Here is a 21,850-nt window from a genome sequence, read left to right as displayed (position 1 = left end):
TTCTATTTTAGAATCACTCTGAAATGTGTCTCCTTGCTTTTCAATTATTACCTTTATCTCTTGCCCAGAGGCATTTTAAGATCTTTGGGTATTCGTAGTATTAAGAAAATCTGAGCTTCCTCTAACAGTTTTTCTCGATGTGCAGTATGAAACTTTTTCAGATTTTGTACTGATTTGACAAACACATGAAGGAAACAACATAAAGAGGGTGGTTTCCTTTGAACCATGTTTTCAGCCCAGGGTCATTAGCTCCATTAGCTCTGGACCTGTGGATAAGAAGAACAAACAGGGCAAAGAGTTGTGATGGACACAGCTGCTGCCCTTGTGGCAGACAGCAAGCAGGAACCAGGAGGGATTCGGGACAATTTCTACCTCTCAGGGGCATGGAAGGTGGACTCATCTTAAAGTTTGAGTTTTGTTGTTAAAATTCCACAGATAAAGTTTTCTAGGAAAATTTCTTCCAAAACTACTTTGTCTGTGTTTTGAGTGTTTCTTTTTTTTTTAAATTTTGCTTGCTCATTTGGTTTGTGTGTGTGTGTGTGTGTGTGTGTGTGTGTGTGTGTGTGTTATACATATTTATATGAGCATGTGCACAATCAGGTGCCTGTCTGTATATGAAGACAAAAGATGTCAAGAATCCCGTAGTTACACTCCATTTACTTTTTGAGACGAAGTCTCCCACTGAACATGGAGTTCCAGGCTAGCCAATGAGCTCCAGGGATGCACCTTCCAGAGCCTTGGGTACAGATGAGTGCTTCTGTGCCCAGCTTTCACGCAGGTGCTGGGTATCTGAACTCGGGTCCTCATGCTCACACCAAAAGCACTTTACCAACTGACACATCTCTCCTGCCCTGTTTTGAATTTTGGAAAATTAAATAGAGCTATCTAGATACAGAATGGGGAAAGAGTGGGGCCTGAGTAATTGGGTAAAAGAGAAAGAAAATTAAAACTCCAATTACGGCAGTCTCCATGGTGAACTGAAGGGTTCTGCTGTATCCCGCAAGCTAAGGGAACACTTAATGATGTATTTTATGATAACCCGGAACACGTTCATGTCAACCAAACATTTTTCTGTAACTTCTGACATAACCGAGGATCTTGCATTACTTTCAGATGCAAAAGAAGAACAGAAATAAAATGCCAACAGCAGAACAAGTAGTTTTCATAGGCAAATACCCATAATACACAAGTAAGCTTCTATCTCTGTTATCTTTTGGATTTTTTTTCCTTTTTCAGTGGCCTTCAAGATCACCTTTTCTTCTTGCACTCTTCACGACTTCAGAGTTACCAAACACAAAAGCATGGGAGCCTGGGTATCATTCACCACGACCTGTTGGTCACTGGCTAAGGGCTATTCCTTGGTATTAATGCCCTAGCAGTGCTAAAGCAGGCTGTACACAGGGTTACTTGGCTGCCAAAGGCTTTGGGGGAAAGACCTCAGAAAAACAAATGCAGATATTGGCTGTCAAAATGGGAGGGGAAAGACATAGGATGAAAACACTCAAAGTCTATAAGCTGAACATCAATATTGCTAACTAAAACTGGATGTCTCATGGAAGTCAGTGACAAGGATAAGTGTTTCCTTCTTTTTTAATTAGCATGTTTTAATTTAATTTACATACGGACCACAGTTTCCCCTCCCTCCTTTCCTCACATTCCCTCCCCATGACTCCTCCCCACCCACTCCTCCTCTCTCCATTGGGAAAGGGGCAGGCCTCTCATGGTCTTGAACAAAGCATGGCACATCAAGTTGAGGTAGGACTGAGACCCGCCCCCTGCACAAAGTGTTTCATTCTTGTCGATGAGGGGTTGAAATAATTCACAAATAAACTTCAACTGTTGATATGTGGATTACATGGAAAACTAAAATCAAAGGATGACCATTTTGTGTCCTGTGTCCACAGAACTGTCACTATTGCAATACGCTCCACGACCTCTTCTGTTGAACACCCAGCCTTGACTGCCTTCCTCCCTCATCCTAATTCAGCATTTCTGTGGAGTCTCCATTTGTAGCATTTCCCTGGCCTGGAGCCAATTCCTCTTCTTCTCCCACTCCCAGAACATTTTGCTCAGATAGAATATCAATCTGCTCCATCACACATCTCTGTTGCTCTTTTGAGTGGATGAAAATGTATTGGATGGAGTTCCACTCCACCTACTACTTCCTGCCTTGATTAAAACAGAAAGACAGACAAGAGAAATACTCAACTATTTTCTCTTTCCATTCTATTCCTACTCTGCCGAGACCACGTCCTCTGTTCCCTGCCATGAATGAAATAGTTCTGGACGTTTCTCAACAATTCTGAGGACAATATGCATGCTTGTATTTGAAGTAAAAAGGCAGTGCTCTATAATTTAATTTTCTCTCTCATATTCAACGTGGCATTCTTCACATAATCAGGGTCATAAATGCAGAGTCAAATTTCATCTTCCCGACATTAATACACGGCCAGTCCTTCAAACACAAACAATTGTGACATTCGACTTTACAAAAATCACCAAGAGCCCAAACTCCTCTTAATTAAGACATTTATAAGTTGCTTTTGTTCTATTTAACGAATGGTATATTATGCTGCAATGAAACATGCTGCACTACAGATACTTCACAATGCTTCCAATTAAAACTTCACTTCACTTATGCCAATTGACAATACTAGTGTTCCACACTTCATTCAGTTTGTGAATTGGAAATGAACTGGTTAGTGAAAAGGGTGCTTCTTTTCTAACGAGTTTGGTAATCAAGGCATCTATTTTAATTTCAAATTGGATAGATTGGGGGAAATTGCAAGACTAAATGACTGGTACTAATTAGAATTATAAAAATATTCATCATGCCAGGGAATTAACATGGGGGTCTGATTTTCCTACATTTGCATACTGCTTAAATTTTGGGGAGAAAATCTTGACAAATTGTCTTCTCTTTAGCAAATTGAACAAACACTATATCTGTTTTAGTCCTTCTTTTCATTTAGAGCATAATACATATTCATGATTTGTAAATGAAGTTAAATGATTTCAACTTCCATCTTCATTACCATATTAAAGATGTTGTCTCCATAAGCTTCTTTTAAAGCCTTCAGATCATCTCATTATCTCTTTAAATGACAAATAATTTACCTTAATCTATATATTAACCTGAAGATCTGAACAAACCAATGAAAGCAGATCTAAGTGGATACCCCACCTCTATTTCATCAACTGCACAACTACCTTATTGACTTGGTCACTCTAGGAGGAACTCAGCCCTATAAGGTCCTATAATCGGGAAGTGGTTTAACGGATTCTTCTCCTACAAGTTTTATTCTGACAAGTGTCATCAACTGAGAACTAAGCCAGAAGAACCTTCGATTTCATTAAAGGCTCAGCTGTGGCGCCACAATGGCAGAATTCATTGTAACTGGGTCTTGTGCAAACTGGCTCGTGTTGGACATCTGCGCCAAGGCCCCTGGAAGGCTGTCAGCCTACCAGGGAGAATGAAGTGATGGTGGACACACCACAGTCAGACCCAGGGAGAAAGCAGAGAGCAGGTCCAGTTCTGTGTCCTTGAACAAAGTATTGAGCCCTTCAAGAGCCTTCTATACATCTGCAATTCAGAAATCGTCACTTCCACTTTCAGACTCCTGGGAGAATTTGGTGCAACCATGTACATAAAAAGCCAGTGCTCGATAAAGAGACGGTAACTTGGGATGTACATCTCCATTTCCAGGGACCACCTGGATGTCTAACTGCTGGTAAAGTGACATGGGACATGTAAACCTTCCGAGGAATGATGCTCAGCACACGGGGTGTGCCTCCACTCCTTGGCTACAGCAGTATTTGTTTGCATTACAGCTGTCAAATCAAATAAGCAAATACTAATTAAATTTTGGGATACAGCTGGAATATTCTTCCAAAACACTATCAGAATAGATGACTTCCTTAACATCTCTCTATAGTGGGTGCCTTCTAAATAATAAAGCCTATATTTGTGTCTGAGTTTTTAATAATATAGATTGAGCTTCTGTCCAACAAGAGCACAGTTTTTCTTGAGGAAAAAAATCATTTCTCTAGCTTCACAGTTCTAAAGGATCATAGTGAGAACCAAAGATAGCGGGAAGACAGGCTTCGGGCTCAGTACATTCTGAAGTTGGGAAACTTCTACAATATAGTGCCTCTGGTGAATGGATTTAAGACCTATTTCAACTGATTTCACCTAAATCGGCCCTATACACACCTGAAACTCTTTCTAAGAGCACTGCCTTGTACTTGGCATGAATGAACTCTACCTGGAAGATTACCCTCCAGACATTTTTAATTATAAATGCAATCTAATGGAATCAGAGAAAATTTGGAAAACAAATTCTATTTGAAATTCTATAACTACTATCCCATCACCAACAAACCCCATTGCTATTTGGGAATATTTCTTCCCATTTTAATTTAATTTTTCTTATTCTTGGAAGGATACAGACATGTGTTTACAATGATATAGCACCATTTCCACCATACACACTCCTTCAACTCTCTCCATATTCCCCTTGTTATCTCACGATTTTTTTTAAATAACAGCCCATTAGAGTCAATTAGTGGTGTCCAGATGTTCATGAGTATGGGACCATCAACTGCATTATGGGAAACTGACCAGTGACCACAGCCTCAAATCAGAGGAGGAGGATTCTCTCTTCCGAGGTAGCTATCAACTACCAAACGCTCCTCAGTAATTTTGGAAATGAGTGAGGTCGCTTGCCACCAAGCCTGACAACTAGAATTTAATTCCAAGGACTGACTTTGGATTAATCTTCATAGAAGAAGAGAATTGGAACCTAGTCCTAACCTTATAGTTCTACAATCTAAAGTCCTCCTTCCTGTCTTTTCTTCCTCTCCCACCCTTTTCTTCTTCTGTTCCTCCTTCCCTCCTCCCTCTCTTCCCTTTCTTTCCTTCTGCCATATTTGTTCCAAACTCATTTTTAAAAGTACTTTTTTTACCATGTATTATTACACTTATATATTTGATGTAATCCAACACATGCACATATACATGCATATATATTAGGCATAAATGTAAATCCACAATACCACATGGTTATTATCATTGAATTAATGGCTGTATAACAGGAAATCAAGGGCATTTACTATAATTTAAAGTTTCTTCATGTGAAGCATTTATTGTTTTTCTACCCATTTTGTACATTATAAATGATTTTTGATAAGTATTAAACCTAAAACTTCATGTCATTGTTTCATAGTATCAAATTATGAATATGTGTACATCTCATGGTAAGTTTACCAAGATATTTTCCAGGAAGCAAAGTCATTTAAAGCCAATAGATACTATTTCAGGGTAAGAGTCCCACCACAACTGTGCCAGCACTGGTGTAGAAAGCAATATATCTTTAAAAATGAAGCTTGTTCATTTTAAATGGACATCAGAAGATCAGAGAGCTAGTCACATTAGTTAGCCACACAGGCCAGGCAGTGGTGGCACACACCTTTAATCCCAGCACTCGGGAGACTGAGGCAGATGGGTCTCTGTGAGTTAAAGGCCACCCTGAGCTACAAGAGATTGAATCTGTTTAAAAGAGAAACAGAGCTCATACCTTTAATTCCAGTACTTGGGAGGAGTTACATGCCTTTAATCTTAACACTAGAGATGGAGACAAGAAGGGATATTGCTGGAGAAAGAGAAGATTATTAGGTGGGAAGAGACAGGAGCTCAGTATTCAGTCTGAGGACTTGTAGAGACAGGATACCCCATTTGGTCTGTGGATTTGGTAGAGGTAAGAACTAGTGGCTGGCTGCTCTGCTTCTCTGATCTTCAGGCAAGCTCTATTTGTTAGATCACAAACAAAATATCACCACGTTTCCTCAATAATTCTCTAGATCTGCTGGGTCAGCTCAATATCAATAAATGCTGCATTTGGGGAGATCTAATTCTCTATATCTGTTGATATTGGATGTTTCTCCCTAAAGCATTCCTTCTTCTATATCGTTTCCCTGACTTTAGCCTTCAAAATTTTCTTTTGATGAATGTGTCTCTTGTCTGTTCCATCATAAATGTAACCAGCTGAAAGTCATCTGCATGACACATTAGAAACTGATCTGATAACAGCCCCTGTGGAGGGCAGAAGACAGTGAGGGAAAAGGAACACGTGAAGTTAGGAGAGTTGGGTGGTGCTTCTTGAACAGGGATCTGAATTCCTGGGGGAATGCTGTTTATTCAGGAGGCCCAACACACATGGCTCTGCGTGTAAATTATCATTTACTTTAAATTCATGATCCCCGTTTTAACAGTCAGGTACTGTCATACCAGAGTGAGTGGTTAAAATGCAGGCGAAGAGCAGAGCGTGAATAAAAGATACTGCCTGGACAGGAGGACAACAGCTTAAAGACAGAAGGGGACTGGCAGCATCCCTGAGTCCAGCTAGGAAACTAGGAATCCGTAGTGAGGGTATAAATAACAGGGTTGAGTTAGGGTAACAACATGAGCACACAGAATCAGCACATACATACACATAGTGTCAGTCTATGAGGAAGCATGCAGAAGAATACAGAGAAGGCTAAATACTTGAGCTTCCTGGTGTCCCTGAAATTATAGCCACTTCCCAAGATTATAAACCCACTATGATTAAATTTCTACCATGGGAGAAAAGGAATTATTACCTATCTGAGTGCTGTGCAGCCGTGTTCTCTGAGTTCTGGAGGAAAGCTTCAGAAAACACAGGAAGCAAACAACTCCCAAGTCTCAGGAAGCCCCTGAAACTGACTAGATGAATAAGGCATCTTAATCCCCAAGTTATATAAGCAGTAAAGACTGCTGAGGGGATTCAGACCAGATCATCTGCCTGGAAGAGACTCTGACCTATTGAACTGCATGCAGAGAATCAAAGGCTGAAGTTTTGCGGGTCATCGCCTATGCTAGTGTGGGCTTTTAGTGATGCCCATGCTCCTGTAACAAACCCCTCACTCATTCTTCTGCATGTAACCACGGTGAGCTCACTGTTTCACCAAGTGGACCACGGCAGTATTGTGACTCTGGTCTGTCATTGATTCTCTATCTGCAGTAAGTACATCTTTGCTTACATCTCCGTAGGAATAGTGGCAAAGAATGCTGGGTTATTTCTTGTCTTTCATTATTTTATTAAAGTCTTTTTTCCATAAGGCATAGGTCAGGCTCCTTAAATAGGTCATTATAACATCAGCTTGATACAGCCTAGACACATCTGAGAAGGGGGGATACCTCATTTTTCTTCCATCAGATTGGTCTACTGAATACTAGTGAGATATTGTCTTAATTTCTAATTGGTGTTAAGAAGGACAAGTCGACTGTGGGCAAGGTCATATCCAGGCAAGTGGGCCTGGACTGTATAAGGAAGGTAGCTGAGCAAGTTAGAGGCAACAAGCCAGAAAGCAGTGTTCTTCTGCTGATTGTCTCAAGTTCCTGTCTTAGGTTCCTGTCAGGTTAGCCCTCTCCTCCTCAAGTTTTTTTTTTTTTTTGGCCATGGCGTTTCTCAGAGCAACAGAATAGCCAGCAAGAGCACCTGAAAGCAGACGCACTGACTCGCAAATCTGAGAGTTGATATAAAGCGACAGGCTGGGAAGGACCCAGGCCACTGGATCTGCAATTGTGCCGAAGGTTGTTCCGAGTTAATCGCATTCCTGTGAGCATCAAAAGCTGGAGGTCGGTACTGAATCAGGGTTCTTTCTGCACCGCCATGGCAATTACATTAATCCCGTTATATCACTCAGAATTCAGGTGAAATAGATTGACGAAAACCTTTTATAGGCTCGATGTTCTTTAATTATGGCTAGAAACCGATTATGAGTGAGTACATCCCATGTTCATCTTTTTGGGTCTGGGTTACCTCACTCAGAATAGTGTTTTCTATTTCCATCCATTTGCCTGCAAAATTCAAGATGTCATTGTTTTTTACCGCTGAGTAGTATTCTAGCATGTATATATTCCACAGTTTCTTCATCCATTCTTCCACTGAAGGGCATCTAGGTTGTTTCCAGGATCTGGCTATTACAAATAATGCTGCTATGAACATAGATGAGCATATGCTTTTGTTGTATGATTGGGCATCTCTTGGGTAGATTCCCAATAGTGGAATTGCTGGGTCCTGGGGTAGGTTGATCCCGAATTTCCTGAGAAACCGCCACACTGCTTTCCAAAGTGGTTGCACAAGTTTGCATTCCCACCAGCAATGGATGAGTGTACCCCTTACCCCACAACCTCTCCAGCAAAGGTTATTATTGGTGTTTTGGATTTTAGCCAATCTGACAGGTGTAAGATGATATCTCAAAGTTGTTTTGATTTGCTTTTCCCTGATAGCTAGGGAGGTTGAGCATGACCTTAAGTGTCTTTTGGCCATTCGAACTTCTTCTGTTGAGAATTCTCTGTTCAGTTCAGCGAGGGAACCTCCATCTGGCGACAGATGGGGAAGGTGACTGAGCCCCACATTGGAGCACTGGACTGAGCTCCCAAGGTCCTGATGAGGAGCAGAAGGAGCGAGAACATGAGGGAGAAAGTCAGGAACGAGAGGGGTGCGTTCACTCATGGAGACGGTGGGACAGAACTAATGGGAGATCACCAACTCCAGTTGGAATGGGACTGATGGATCATGCGACCAAACCAGTCTCTCTGAATGTGGCCAACAGCGGGGGCTGACTGAGAAGCAAAGGACAATGGCTCTGGGCTCTGATTCTTCTGCATGGACGGGCTCTGTGGGAGCCTTCTCAGCTTGGTCGATCACCTTCCTGGACCTGGGGGGAGTTGGGAGGACCTTGGTCTTAGCATAGAGTGGGGAACCCTGATGGCTCCTTGGCCTTGAGAGGGAGGGAGGGGAGGTATGAGTGGAGGGGAGGGGAGGGAAGGGGGAGAAGGAGGGGAGGGAAGGGGGAGGAGGAGGGGAGGGAGGGGGGAGGAGGAGGGAAGGAGATGGAAATTTTTAAATATAAAAAAACCAAAAAAAACCATGAGAGAAAAAAAAAAAAAGAAAACCTTTTAATCCCACAGGGTATCTTGAACTGTGTCTCTCAGTCACTAGGTGACTGTCCCACAACCCAGGATACAGTGGGCACACCCCTGCTGCCCCGATGAAAACACTGTACAAACAGTGCCCCTGTAATAGGTGACTACGTTAATGGGCTCTTCTTTGTCTTAAATGATACACAAATCCATTTTTATGAGAATAGGGGATGGTCTAATGAAAACGCCAAGTTTTTCTTTAAATAAAAAAATGTCTTTTGGTCTATTTCTATTCCATGGATGACAAGCTTCAAAACCATGGCCATTCCCAGCTAATCCTCAACAGCTTTATCCCCACCAGATGCAGAGACACAAAGCCGGTTTCTGCCAATGGCTACTGAGGAAGTTATCATCACCTACTAATCCCGAAGGATCTGAATACAATTACATTTTAATCTGAGGGTTTAGAATGAGAATATAAATGAAAGGCACAGCTTCATTTGTATCCCACATTCCAGAAGCACAGCTTTAAATTTCCTTTTGAATTTTGAGGCCCTGCACAACAACACAGCTATCATCGAATTCTCCAGGACCTACTCCTGACCTGGTATAGCAACCACAGGTATGGTCCAATTGGCAAAGTCTGCATGGGACATGCACGCTCTGCACCAATACTTACATTAGCATCATTGTGCCTAAAGCTGCATCAGCCGCTCAAACAGCTCCTTGATCCAGCAACTACGATTTGGCTGAGAAGGGGTGATCCAGAAAACTTGTCATTCACTAGGGAGAAATCTTAGCTCTGAAAGAGGTAGATATGCTAATTGCCTGGACTTAATCAATAGACTAGAAGTATACACATTGAGATTCACACTGTGCTGTAATTATTAATGGATTATTGATCAATTAAAATTAAAATCAGAGTGTTTGGATGTAACTCGGGTGATTAGATGCTTGTCCTGCATACAGGAAACCCTTGTATTGACCCCCGTAACATTACTTGATTAGTTAATATAATTTATACTCAGAAAGTATCATATTAGCAGGCACTGGGAATGTGCCTCAGTGGGTGTTGTCGTTGTGTGCCCACTGTGCCAACATGATGACCTGAGTTCAGTAGTCAGCCTCAAGCAAGAGCTCCTTGAGCCTCACCTTGGAAGCCAGGTGTGGCCACAGGTCTTTTGTAAACCTAGCTGGAGGCAGGTGAGGGCGTGGATAGAGGAGGGGCCTCAGAGCTCAGTGACCAACCACTCTGGCAGAAATAGTCACTGCAGGTTCAGTGAAGAGATCTTGTTTTAAAAATAAAGTGGAGAGCAATTGAGGAGGCAATCTCTCTGATCTTGGTGCACACACACACACACACACACACACACGAGAAAGAGAGAGACAGAGAGGACAGAGAGAGACAGAGAGACAGAGACAGAAACAAGAGTGGGTGTGAAGAGAGGAAGAAAGGGGGGTGGAGAAACTCCTTGGTTTCATGCCAGCTCCCAAATGCTGTAACAGTTAATTTTCATTACCTTGGGTAGTATTTAAGAAAGTGCTTTTCACGTTGAAATTGTCAGCAGTTCTAGATGAGTATAGTCCCAAAGTGCCTGAAAACAATGGACTCTGAAGTCTCTTTGGATTCTTCATTTCTGAACTTCATTCCAAAACAAGCTGAATTGGCTAATTTCATCTTGCCACAAAGATAGTCATAGAAGCTTTGCAATCCTGATCCTCATGCAGAAAAAAAAAAATGGCTATTTTTAACTCTCCCCCACAATGAGTGAGCCCCCATGCCAGGGGGCTATGCATCTGTGAATACAAAGCATGTGCCCATTTGTGAAGGAACCACACTGAGCCCCTTGTCAGCCTGAGGTATGTTTAGACATGCGGCTTCTATAAAATGAGGACAGCAGCTACTTCTACAAGCCCCCGTCTTCAAAATCCATCTCAAACTCCTTCAAAAATGCTATTTTAGTAAGATTATTGGGCCTCCCAGCTAAACCGAAGGAACACAATATAAACTGTCTTAGCTATAAATGGAGAAGCAGGCTGGTAGAAGGGTGAAACCTATCCCTTACAAGACAACACAGCATCCCACGAAAAGGAAGCCTGTTTGTGAGATGAGAGGACGGAAGTAGCTTTGCTTTTATCATTTCCATCTGGACAACTATGAATTACTACTGCCTTTCATTTCCTCAACCTCAAAGCTTGCTATAAAATACCTCCAAAGATTCCTATTGCCAGGAATGAATCCTGAGTGTTTCCTAAGTACTGAGGCCTTTTATTTCAAAATGCAAGATGGTAGGAGAGTCTACAGGGAGGCCACAGCAGGAGCTGGCAAAAGAATTAGGAAGAAGTGGAAAGCCCAGCATGCAAGAAGCAAAAGGAATTGGTCAAGAGCCCCAGCCATGCTCCTCTGGAAGCAGAAAAGACTTTGAAGGAAGAAGCAAAGGCCTCATGATTTTTCCATCAGTGCCTTTTTTTTTTTTCCAAATTAGATCTACTAGCAAGTCTTCTGAAGCTCTGGGGTATCAGTTTGAAAAGTAAAGCAATTGGATATCATCCCTTTAAAATATCATTCAATTAGATCTTTTGTAATACATACAACGTAAGGAGATAGCCTTACTGATTCTAAAGAAATTGCTAGTGCATTTCATCAAAGGCACAATAATGGAAACATCGATTCGCTCTCACCACAAACATCTCCCTTTGATGCTGCAGTTACCTTAATGCCAGCACTTTTCATTTTCTCTAGAAGAAAACAGCTGCCTCCACGCATGCACACCAGAGAGAGCTCTAGCCTGAAACAGCACATTTGTATACCAATCCCAGCTACCCTGGTATCTTCATTTGCTACTGCACAGACACAGCATCACTCTTCCGGACTGTATACCGCTACACTACCACCCAAAATAAAGAAAAAACTCCCCTCATAGACAGGGCGAGGTGTTTTCTGCCACCCCTGCAAATGTTGCCAGATGCTTCACGTCCCTCCTCATGCCATTTATTCAAAGGAAGAATGGCCACGGACTTGATAGAAACCGTGGTAGAGTAGTCAGCCACTTTCAGAAGAACGTGTCAACAAGAAAAAGTACTGAAGGAATAACATATCTGGAAATGTGCGGTGTGATTGGGAAAATCCATCAGCACCCGCTGCCAGGTTACAAATATTTATTCTGAGTGAAAAAAAAGTCATCAAGTCTAAGAATATCTTGGAGGCATTACATCCACAAGCAGGCTCCATGAGCAATGCCCCCTGAAATTCTTGGTGCTGAGGAAATGGAGGAGAAGGACACACGGGATAACACGAGACATGGTGCATTTGCTTTAACGACCTCTTGGTGTGAGGGGTCTCTTGCCTCTAACCTAGCTTGCCTCTGTTAAAATACACTTTAAGTGCTTTGGGCTTCATCTAAATGAATTACCAACCACCCGTTTAACAACATCCAAGTAATTTATTTTTCTTTCAATATAGCTTCAAATTTTCTGGCTACACTAAGCATCGAAACTCACAGACCGCCTGACATTTGGCTAAGTCTTTCGCACAATATCCACTTGATGCCACGAAAGAAACGTATTTGCAATGGGTTGGGCTCTGCAAATGTCATGCAGGTGTCCTAAGGGGATTGCATTAAGCACCTGGTGCCCCCCACAAGGTGCTGCTAATGAGCGATGCAAAGGTTATGTTGAAATTATTGTTTAAAGGTGCTGACATCACACACACATTCACCACCACATATTTAAAGTAGAGACTGAAGAGCAACTGTTTCAGGTCCTTGGAGAGCAGCGAGAAGAAACAATTTCATCCGGATTATTCTGTGACTATCTCTATGCGAGAGAGTTCTTGCAGTGATCTTTTCCCTTTGACTGACTGATCCCATAATATTATTGCATAAATAATTGGCATATGAACTAAGGTCCTGGGAGGTGATGGGAAATATGATGAGAATAATGTAGTCTCTATTATGAAATATGAGTTGAACAAATATAATAGGTTCATTTCTGCAGCATTTAAACATCCACTCAACTATGGAGTCACCTGGCAGATATTCAGCAGTAAGGCAAAACAGTAGATCCGACCTTACAGATTGGGAAGAAGAAATTAAGGAAAAGATGCAGCCCAACTTCTTATGTTGCAGCTAAATTGGAGAATACTAGATGAGGCCTAGCATGGTGTGTAGTGGCATTTCATTTGTATTTTAGTAAATAAAGCTTGCCTGAAGATGAGAAAACTAAAACAGTCGCACAGGCCAGCCTTACAGACCAGGCAGCAATGACACACACCTTTAATCCCAGGAGCCACACTAGCTTGCCACAGAAACCAGGCAGTAGTGGTGCACGCCCTTAATCCCAGAACTGGAGAGGATTCTAAAACAGGAGGAGACAGCTCTCAGTCTCAGTCTCATTCTGAGGTTTCCTGGAGGCAGGACCACCATTTTTGAACTGAGGTCAAGGTAAAAAGCCAGTGGCTTCTGACCTTTAGGTTGAACCCCGATATCTGTCTCTGAGTTTTTATTAATCGTGCTTCAGTAGCAGATGAAGAGCAGGAGCTCTTTATAAGGTATGTTGAAGTTTCTGAAGCATGTCGGAGGCATTGTCAGGTACACAGCAGAACACATGGATTTTCAGGTTGAAAGAGAAGGGCTCTGGGGCTGCTAAACCTTTAACTCATTTTCAGAAAATACCAGAGACTTTCTTGACGCTTCCCTTACACCGCTAGAAAGCAAGGGTATACTAAAATTTCACCAAATCAAGACAGCGGAGTATGATAAAATGCACCCTAGATACAGAACCTGACAGTAGTCATTCGCTCCAGCTCCCCCAGCTCCAAGATGGATGAGGACGGACAAGGACACTGACTTCCTGCACCTTTGTTAGCTGGTGTCACTACAAAACCACAGTGATGACTCCCCTTACGGACCTCACAGTGACTTAGAAAAGAAAGTAAAGTGATTAAATATTAGAGGAAGTCATTATAAGACTATGAATGAAAAAATAAATATTGCCAAATATATATATATATATATATATATATATATGAACACACACACACACACACACACACACCTACCCCTATATATTTTGACACTGAAGAGTAAGAAAGCAAAGTTCATTGCCAAAGACAAAACCAATATGGTTGGAATAATGAAATGTCACCAATTCTCTCCAAAATCTGAGCAGAGCAAACAAGTACTTTTCACAGAGAAGGACCCAGGCGACAACTTATAAACATGAGCAGTGTTTGTTCACCTTCTGGTCCAAGCTGTAGGCCAGCACCCAGTCCTCCTGCTTGGGATGGAAGAGCAGGCTCTGGATGTAGAATGTGAGCCGGTATTTCTGGTAAGTTGCCCCTTCGTCCGAGCTGATCAAGATACTGCTCTCCATTTCGGGATCGCTGAGAAGCATGATCTAATGAGAAAGCAGAGGCGGAAGTAAGGACGGGATTAGTAGGGTGGAATGAGCATGAACAATACACATCATTCCTTTCTCCCCAGATTTACTGAGCTGGAATAAGGTGTGAGTCGAGGTCTACATACAAAAGGAGGGTTCAGTTCATATTAATTAATCTTCAAAGTGATGAGCACATGAATGATGGTCCTCTATCCTGTGACACCAGTTATAACTCAATTTCTTTTTTTTTTTTTTTGGTTTTTCGAGACAGGGTTTCCCTGTAGTTTCTAGAGCCTGTCCTGGAACTAGCTCTTGTAGACCAGGCTGGCCTCGAACTCAGAGATCCGCCTGCCTCTGCCTCCCGAGTGCTGGGATTAAAGGCGTGCGCCACCACCGCCCGGCTCAGTTATAACTCAATTTCAGTGTTAGTCTTTAAACACCGGAAACACACACCCCTTCCATGACCTTTCACTTTGTTCTGCTCATTCTGAACTATGATTTAAGAAGTGTGTCAGTGATGCCTCTGTTAGAGAAATTTCCCAAAGGACAAATCCACAGAGGTCCTTTAGGAAATACTGCTGCCCTGGGGTTGACACCCAAGCCAAGTAGAGAAATAGGACAACCCAAAGGGTTTGGCATCAGAAAAGTTTGCATCTCAAAAGTCTTAAATGTATTGTGGCAAGGGAAAGCCCTTAAATTGTGGAAGTCTTGGTTTCTTCAATATTAACATGAGTCTGATGTTACCCAAATACCTGTCAACACATGGTATAAGTTATGTTCCTTTCTTTGTTTAATTTTGTTTTTTCGTTTTCTATTTTAACTTTTTATTTATTCTTTGTGGATTTCATATCATGCATCTTGATCCCACTCACCTCCCTATTGCTTTGAATCCACCCTCTGCCCTTGAAGCCAACTCCCCCCAGGTAAAATAAGATTTAAAAGAAAAGAAAAATTTTGTCATGGACATTGTAGTATAACACAGTGAGTTGCAAATATACACGTCAGTCCATACATCGTATCTGCAAGTGATTACTTCAACAAGCCATTGGTCAGGTTTGAGGCCTCTGGTTTCTGCTCCACTAGCCATACTAGGCCCTCACTTGGACTCCTCTTGGCTATCCTGTTGTTGTCCTGTGTCATGGAGATTCTGCAGCTTTGGGGTTTGCTGGACCAGCCCCTTCACGAGCTCCAGCAACTCAGAGATCAGTGGATGTTGGGAAGGGCAAACTTGTGGCCCTGCTTCTGAGTCTCGGTGGTAGCATCAGTGAACCACTTCTCCCTCATCCTCAGCCCCAGGTGAGCTCTCTAGCACTGTTCAGGCTAACACACCTGATGCAGCCACGGCTCAGCCTTTAAAGGCTAGGCTCATGACCAGAAATGTAAACTGTGCTCTTGACCAAGGCATTGCTTGGACTACTATTTAACATTCTGTCCAAGGTGGTTTAGCTCCTACCCAGAGTGCCTGGATGTCATTTACTAACTCGGAAATGGTTGCCTTTGTAGTGCTGAAGGCCATTGGACAGACACTGACACTCTTTAGTATTTGGCGACTTTTACTGTCCTTTCTGAAGGAATCTCTTTCTGGAACACCACACTCATCTGATCTTCCTTCTTATCTTTTAAATATTGGACTTTACTTGATTTTTCCTTTGAATGTGACTGTGATCATTAATCAACCTTTCATTTTGACCTCTCTCTTACTCATTGCTACCTTCATTCTCTATTCCTTTCCTTCTGCTTTCAGTTGGCATCTTCTAGCATACCTTAAGTCTCCAAATGAGCATCACGCATCCCAGACTCGATCTTAGTTTCAGGACCGTAAACACAGCCATCCACAGTTTTCTGCTTTGATATTCTATTCAGAAACCCTAGAATACAAAGCACCCCATCTTCAGGCCCCGCCACTCTGAGCTACTCAGTATTTCCACAGTCACTCATAGGAAGGAGTGTGCCGGCACTGATGCTTGTCCTTCTTTTTCTCATTCTCCTCCTAAATCCAGTCTTGTCTTTTGAGTGGTGTGTGCGTGCGTGCATGCATGCGTGTATGTGTGTGTGTGTGTGTGTGTGTGTGTGTGTGTGTGTTATAGGTATACTTGGAGGGTGTGCCCTGTCCCCTGCATGCAGAGGAGAGACATTTAGTATCTCTTATAATAGGTTTTGAGACAGGGTTGCTCACTGAACAGAAATCTCACTATTTTGGATAGGATACCTGGCCAGTGATCTCCCATAATCCTCCTGCGTCCCTTTCCCAGCACTGCAGTTACCAAGCATGTACAATCAGGCCGGACTTTTATATGGTACTCTTACTAGTGAGACATGCCTCTGCCACTGCCTGTGGATTGACTTCTGGTCAATCCCAACATCGAATCTGTTTTCTCCCTGATTATTGTGATTATTCACAGGAAGAAAACTGACTCAGTCAAAACCTTCTACAAGTTGCTAGTGTTTGCAGAGCGACTGACTAACCAAGCATATCTATCTCCTACTAAAATTCTACCGTTTTGGTGTACGGACAACCATTGTTCAGGTTAACATTACATGGTGTAAAACATGGGGACTGAATAACAAAAAAAAGTTTAAAAGAACAGAAACAAAAAAAAAAACAAACAAAACTCTTGTCTATAAATAAAATATTAACCAGTATGCTTTTGCAAAGCAAGCTTTTGACACAGTCTTTTAACTGCTGAGATTCATAATTCTTTTTCTCTTCTGTTCCTTCCCTCCTTCCAAAATAAGCTCAGGCTTTTTCTCAAACACTTGCTTTGACGTAATTGAGCTAAGCCATCATTAGTTATCAGCAAGTTTTTTTTTTTAATGGATGCAGTTCAATAGCCTTTTCATTTGTATGTGAAAATCCAGGGCAAGGCTCTTGTATGGACTAGTAGACACACAACAGTCTCTTCCTTCTGGGGACTCTAAAGGGAGAGGGGATCCTTATAGGAGAACTAAGCTGTCTTAAGAGGACACTAGGAGACATACTTGCAGTGCTTGTAGAGTCTGAGAGCATAGGTAACCAATAAGAACGATGGTCTCATAATAACTAGTTTCATCACATCACACAGTCTCCACCCACTGGGTTGGTCATGCACTGTGCAAGGAAATCATCATCCCTGGCACAGAAGAATTAAACTGCTTATTTTATGCAGAAATAAAAATCTCCATGCCTACGATTTTAATTAGAAGATAAGGCCACCATCCTCAATGGACTTTATTTTATACCCCATGAGGTGCAACATTCTGTATAAAATTTGCCATCAAATATCTTGTACAATGAATTCTCTTCCTCTTAGCTCTATCTCCTTCTGTGTGTACTCATGTTTGCACACATACACACAATATGTACACACACAGAGACGTGTGCACACCAACACTAACACATACACAGACCCCGAATACACATATACAGAAATGAATTTAGGAGGGATAGCTCAGGGGTAAAGTGCCTAGCTATAGAAATCAATGTACATATAATAAGGCATACTGACAGGGTGCAGGGCTTTTACAGAACTTCTGTTTGCAAGAGTACATTTTTATTGCAACCTTTCTCTGACTCGCTCTTCCAAAAACCTTTTATATACTTGGATCTCTGCAGCTTTGTCTCCTTCATGGCTCTGATGTCTCAATCCTGCTTTCTGAGAAGAATGAAAGAACGGGGAAATGTAGCCTACACTTTTAACCAGTGCAAGGAATGTCACCTGATATTTTATCCAAACCTCACATAAATCCTGGGCAGCAAGTGTGGTTACTGCACTTTGCACATAAGGAAACTGAGGCTCTGAAGGACAGCAATTTCCTCATTATGCCCTGAAGTACTGCAATCTTGCCAGCTCCCTAGAACACACAATGAGTCCTTTTTTAAAACATGTCTAAGAAATTCACTGAGGAAATAACAGAAGCTTTAAGAAACCCTGACTCCTAGAACTCCCTTTCTACCTCTGACCTGGATGACAAAAGAAAAGCACAATGTTACCTGTTGGCCCTGGGAAAAACAAGCACATACTAATAACATAAGAAAGCCGGAAAATGCTGTGTCCTGAGTTAAGCCTCAGGGTAAACTATGCTTTACACATCATTATGCCAAATATATAGAGAAGATAATCTCATGCCACACAAATTTTATTGTTAAGTGAAGGTTTCCATCCAAAGTTCTATGGGGTCAAAGCATTAAGTGGTGTAATGAGAGAGGTACAAGGAGTGGAAACGATCCTGTCGAATTGAAAGTCTGCATCAGTCCTCGGAGGGATTTTTAACAGCATTCCAATTAAATAATCTGTAGACTAGGCATTTATGAACCAGCCATGAGACTCTTGGTAAGGGTAAGAGAGGCAGGCTCTGCAAAAGCAAAGGAGCATAGCGTCTTCGCCTCTCCGTTTGTAATTGTTAGTGTGCAGGCGCAGAAGCTGCAGCAAGGGCTGTTGAGATTGTGTGCATTCTGTGCATTCTGTGTTTTTATAGTTTTGACAATGTGAAAGGGACAGGGTGGAGGGAAACCCGTGGAGGGTTTTCTTGGGTCTTTTTTTTTTTTTTTTTTTTTTTGGCTTTTGCTTCCTTCTGCTTTGATTTGCTATCCAGCTTATTCTTACATAAAATCTGCACTGGGGAGCTGGGCATTGTGATTCATTCCTATGATCTACTACTTAGAAGACAGAGGCCTGAGGATCAGGAGTTCAAGGTCATCTCAATTACATTGGGATTGAGACCAGCCTGGGCCACGTGAAACTCTGTCTAAAAACAAAAACAGATGTGCAATGGATATTGGAGAAGCGGGGGAGGTAGGTTATCACATTATTAATGGGATAGATTGTGGGTCTTGAATGCAAATGTTCAGTTTGTTGCCTCACTTGAAAACACAAGGAAGTGAATTTTTCCACCTTTCTCATCTCCAGGAGGAGGAGATATTAACGGACCCCGAACAGAGTGTTGATTACAGGATTAAATGTGATAAACATAAAGGAGCCCAGCAGAGTGCAAGGCACACAGCCATGAAATATATGACATTTTTATGTTTAAATAACCCATGATAAATGTACAGTTAAGACCAGAAGGGAGACAAAGGAGACTGGATATGATAGAAGTGATCCGGGGAAGAGCTCTATGCTGATGCATATAGAGGGGGAAGAAGGGGAGGAGCCAAGGTGTTGCCTTCCAAAGCATAAAAAATTCTAGCACCGTAAGAAGGAAAATTCTAGAGATCTGAAGAGGAGTGTGCAGATATTAGCAATGCTGTATTATACAATGATGTATGGGAGACAGTCTTGGACATTTGTTAGCAGGTAAAATTTTCTCTTTATGTCTGTGATGTGTGTGTGTGTGTGTGCATTCGTCATAACTAAAAATATAGAAGAATCAGAAAGAAAACAGCACATATTGGATTTGACATTAATTTAGGTCTATTTTTGCATGACTGAATAATAATTGTCCATACACTATTATGAAATAGCAACATTGCTTCTGCTATGAATGAAAACCAGTGGGATGTCGATTTGCTCAATAAAATTGTTACTTTAAAGGGCCACTCCCATCTCACCCTGAGAGGGAGTGGTCCATGGTGGTTTGAAACATACCAATGCCTTCCTGGTGACAGTCTTGGGCATCCATTCTCTAAGGACTGGACCATCCCATCCACTATAAATGAATTGCCTGGGCTTCAGATGAGTGAGACTCAAGCTTTGGCGTTCACCAACACACAAATGCTACACCACCTTCCGTTTCTTGTTTATAATGCCTTTTACAGGGCAACTCTGGGAAAGCTGAACAACATCGGCCCTAAGTGTGCATTCCAAATTGTAAAAGATGCAGGCAGAAAACAGGAATCAAGCTCCTGGCTGAGTCTAACAACATCACTGACAAATGTTACTATCCAATTACCTAGTCTATGTTTCTCCCTAATGCAACCTATGGCAGGCGGTGCAAGCTAAACACTCTGTCTCTCATTCTGCCCGATGTCCCCCCAAAACCCAGGAAATAACTGTTCTGTCTTCCAAGAAGAGTTCAGAACAGGACTAAGCAGACTATTCTTCTTACAGAAAAAGAGGGATGCTATGATTTACTATACAATTGACTCGCATTTAGTGATCAATAAAGAAAGACAATGATATCAATATAGACTTGGGAAGAGTGTAAGAGGGATGGCAGCATAACTGACCCCCAAAGCACACTGATGTATTTGCTATGTTGCTGAGGATGGACTTTCACACACGCAGATTCTTTGCAGATATTCCCCTTCTCTGGCTCTTTTCTCATCCAGCCTTCAGTGGTAATTCTCCATACAGAGATAAGGGAAACAGAGTGTGCAGATATTTCAACTGCCAAAGCTATTTTGAGAGAGGTTTCTGATATCTGGCTGGAAGGGATCAGGGATGCTGGTAACTACGTGACAATGCACAGACCACGAACAATAAAGATTACCCAACACAACTATCAATCATTGAATATTAGTAGTGCTAGTTGAGGAACTGTGCTGAGAGTTGCTTATATGTATGTTTATGTTCAATGATGACTAAACTATGCAAACAGGAAATAAATTTTAAAGATAGAACGTCAACATATACTTAGGCTTACATATAATCTCTTTTACCTGGTACCATTGTATATATTGTTTTATTTGCCATGATTACAACTCCCCAATTTCTGTCCCAATATAATGTAATTGTATTAAGCCTAACTGTCCTATAGGATTTAACATGAGCATCCCTTAACAGAGCACCAACCACTAAAGCAAGTAAAAAAAAAAGATGATGAGATAACTCAATAGCTCAAAATACTTGCTACATGATCCTAAAGACTGAGGTCAACTCTCAGAACCCAAAGTCAAATGAGAGAACCGACAGCTGAAAGTTAGCTCTGGCTTCTACCTGCATACCATGGCAAGTAACCCCTTAGCGCATAGGCACACAAATATAAATATATATAATCCATATTTTTAAAAGCACTTGTATTTTAATTCCTTCACTCTGGGTGTCATGTTGAACAGAGAGCAGCTGATGGTGGGAAATACCAGGCAGGGAAGGAGTAAAGAAGACCAAGTGGACAGAAAAGGGCTCCCTACCACGTTGGAGTGCAAAGGCGCCAAGAGGTGGGAAGATTCTGTGTACTTGATAAATGAAAATCCCAAATAGTCTGCTTACAACCAGTAGGCCAATACATGCAATGTTAAAGAAAGAAACACAATACACCAAAAGGTTCTGAACCTCTACATGCATCTTGGTTTTACTTATAATAATGGAATACTTATAGTATTGGAAATTGTCCAGATTTGTGGATTTCTGAACCTGAAGAAAAAAGAAAGAGGAAAAAAAAGATGGAATTAGAACTTTTGAAGCAGAAAAGCCAGAGGAGGGCTTTGACAAGATGGAGTTGGTTTGATATGTCTAATTCATATTCAAATGGATTGTTAGAAGAGGATGAAGAATCATCTTCAGGAGAGTGGGCTGGCCTGCAGATATGACATTAGGGCATCTGCGTCTACACAGAGCCAAGCAGTGCGCATCTGCAGTCACCATGGCAGCTGCATCTGAACAGGAC

At 41.8% G+C, this 21,850-nt stretch overlaps 1 protein-coding gene across 1 annotated transcript in view; it reads right to left on the bottom strand.

Moving 5' to 3' along the window:
• The window catches only part of Sorcs3 (sortilin related VPS10 domain containing receptor 3), a 628,415-nt gene that overhangs the window by 265,470 nt on the left and 341,095 nt on the right, over positions 1-21,850 (bottom strand). Inside the window, exon 4 of the mRNA XM_038331480.1 lies at positions 14,186-14,344. Within this exon, the coding sequence (XP_038187408.1) occupies positions 14,186-14,344 (159 nt within the window). The remainder of the gene's footprint in view (positions 1-14,185; positions 14,345-21,850) is intronic.

Source organism: Arvicola amphibius, chromosome 1, assembly GCF_903992535.2.
Source record: "Arvicola amphibius chromosome 1, mArvAmp1.2, whole genome shotgun sequence".
Lineage (NCBI taxonomy): Eukaryota > Metazoa > Chordata > Mammalia > Rodentia > Cricetidae > Arvicola > Arvicola amphibius.
Note: the sequence above shows the minus strand (reverse complement) of the source record. Positions and strands in the feature narration are given on the sequence as shown.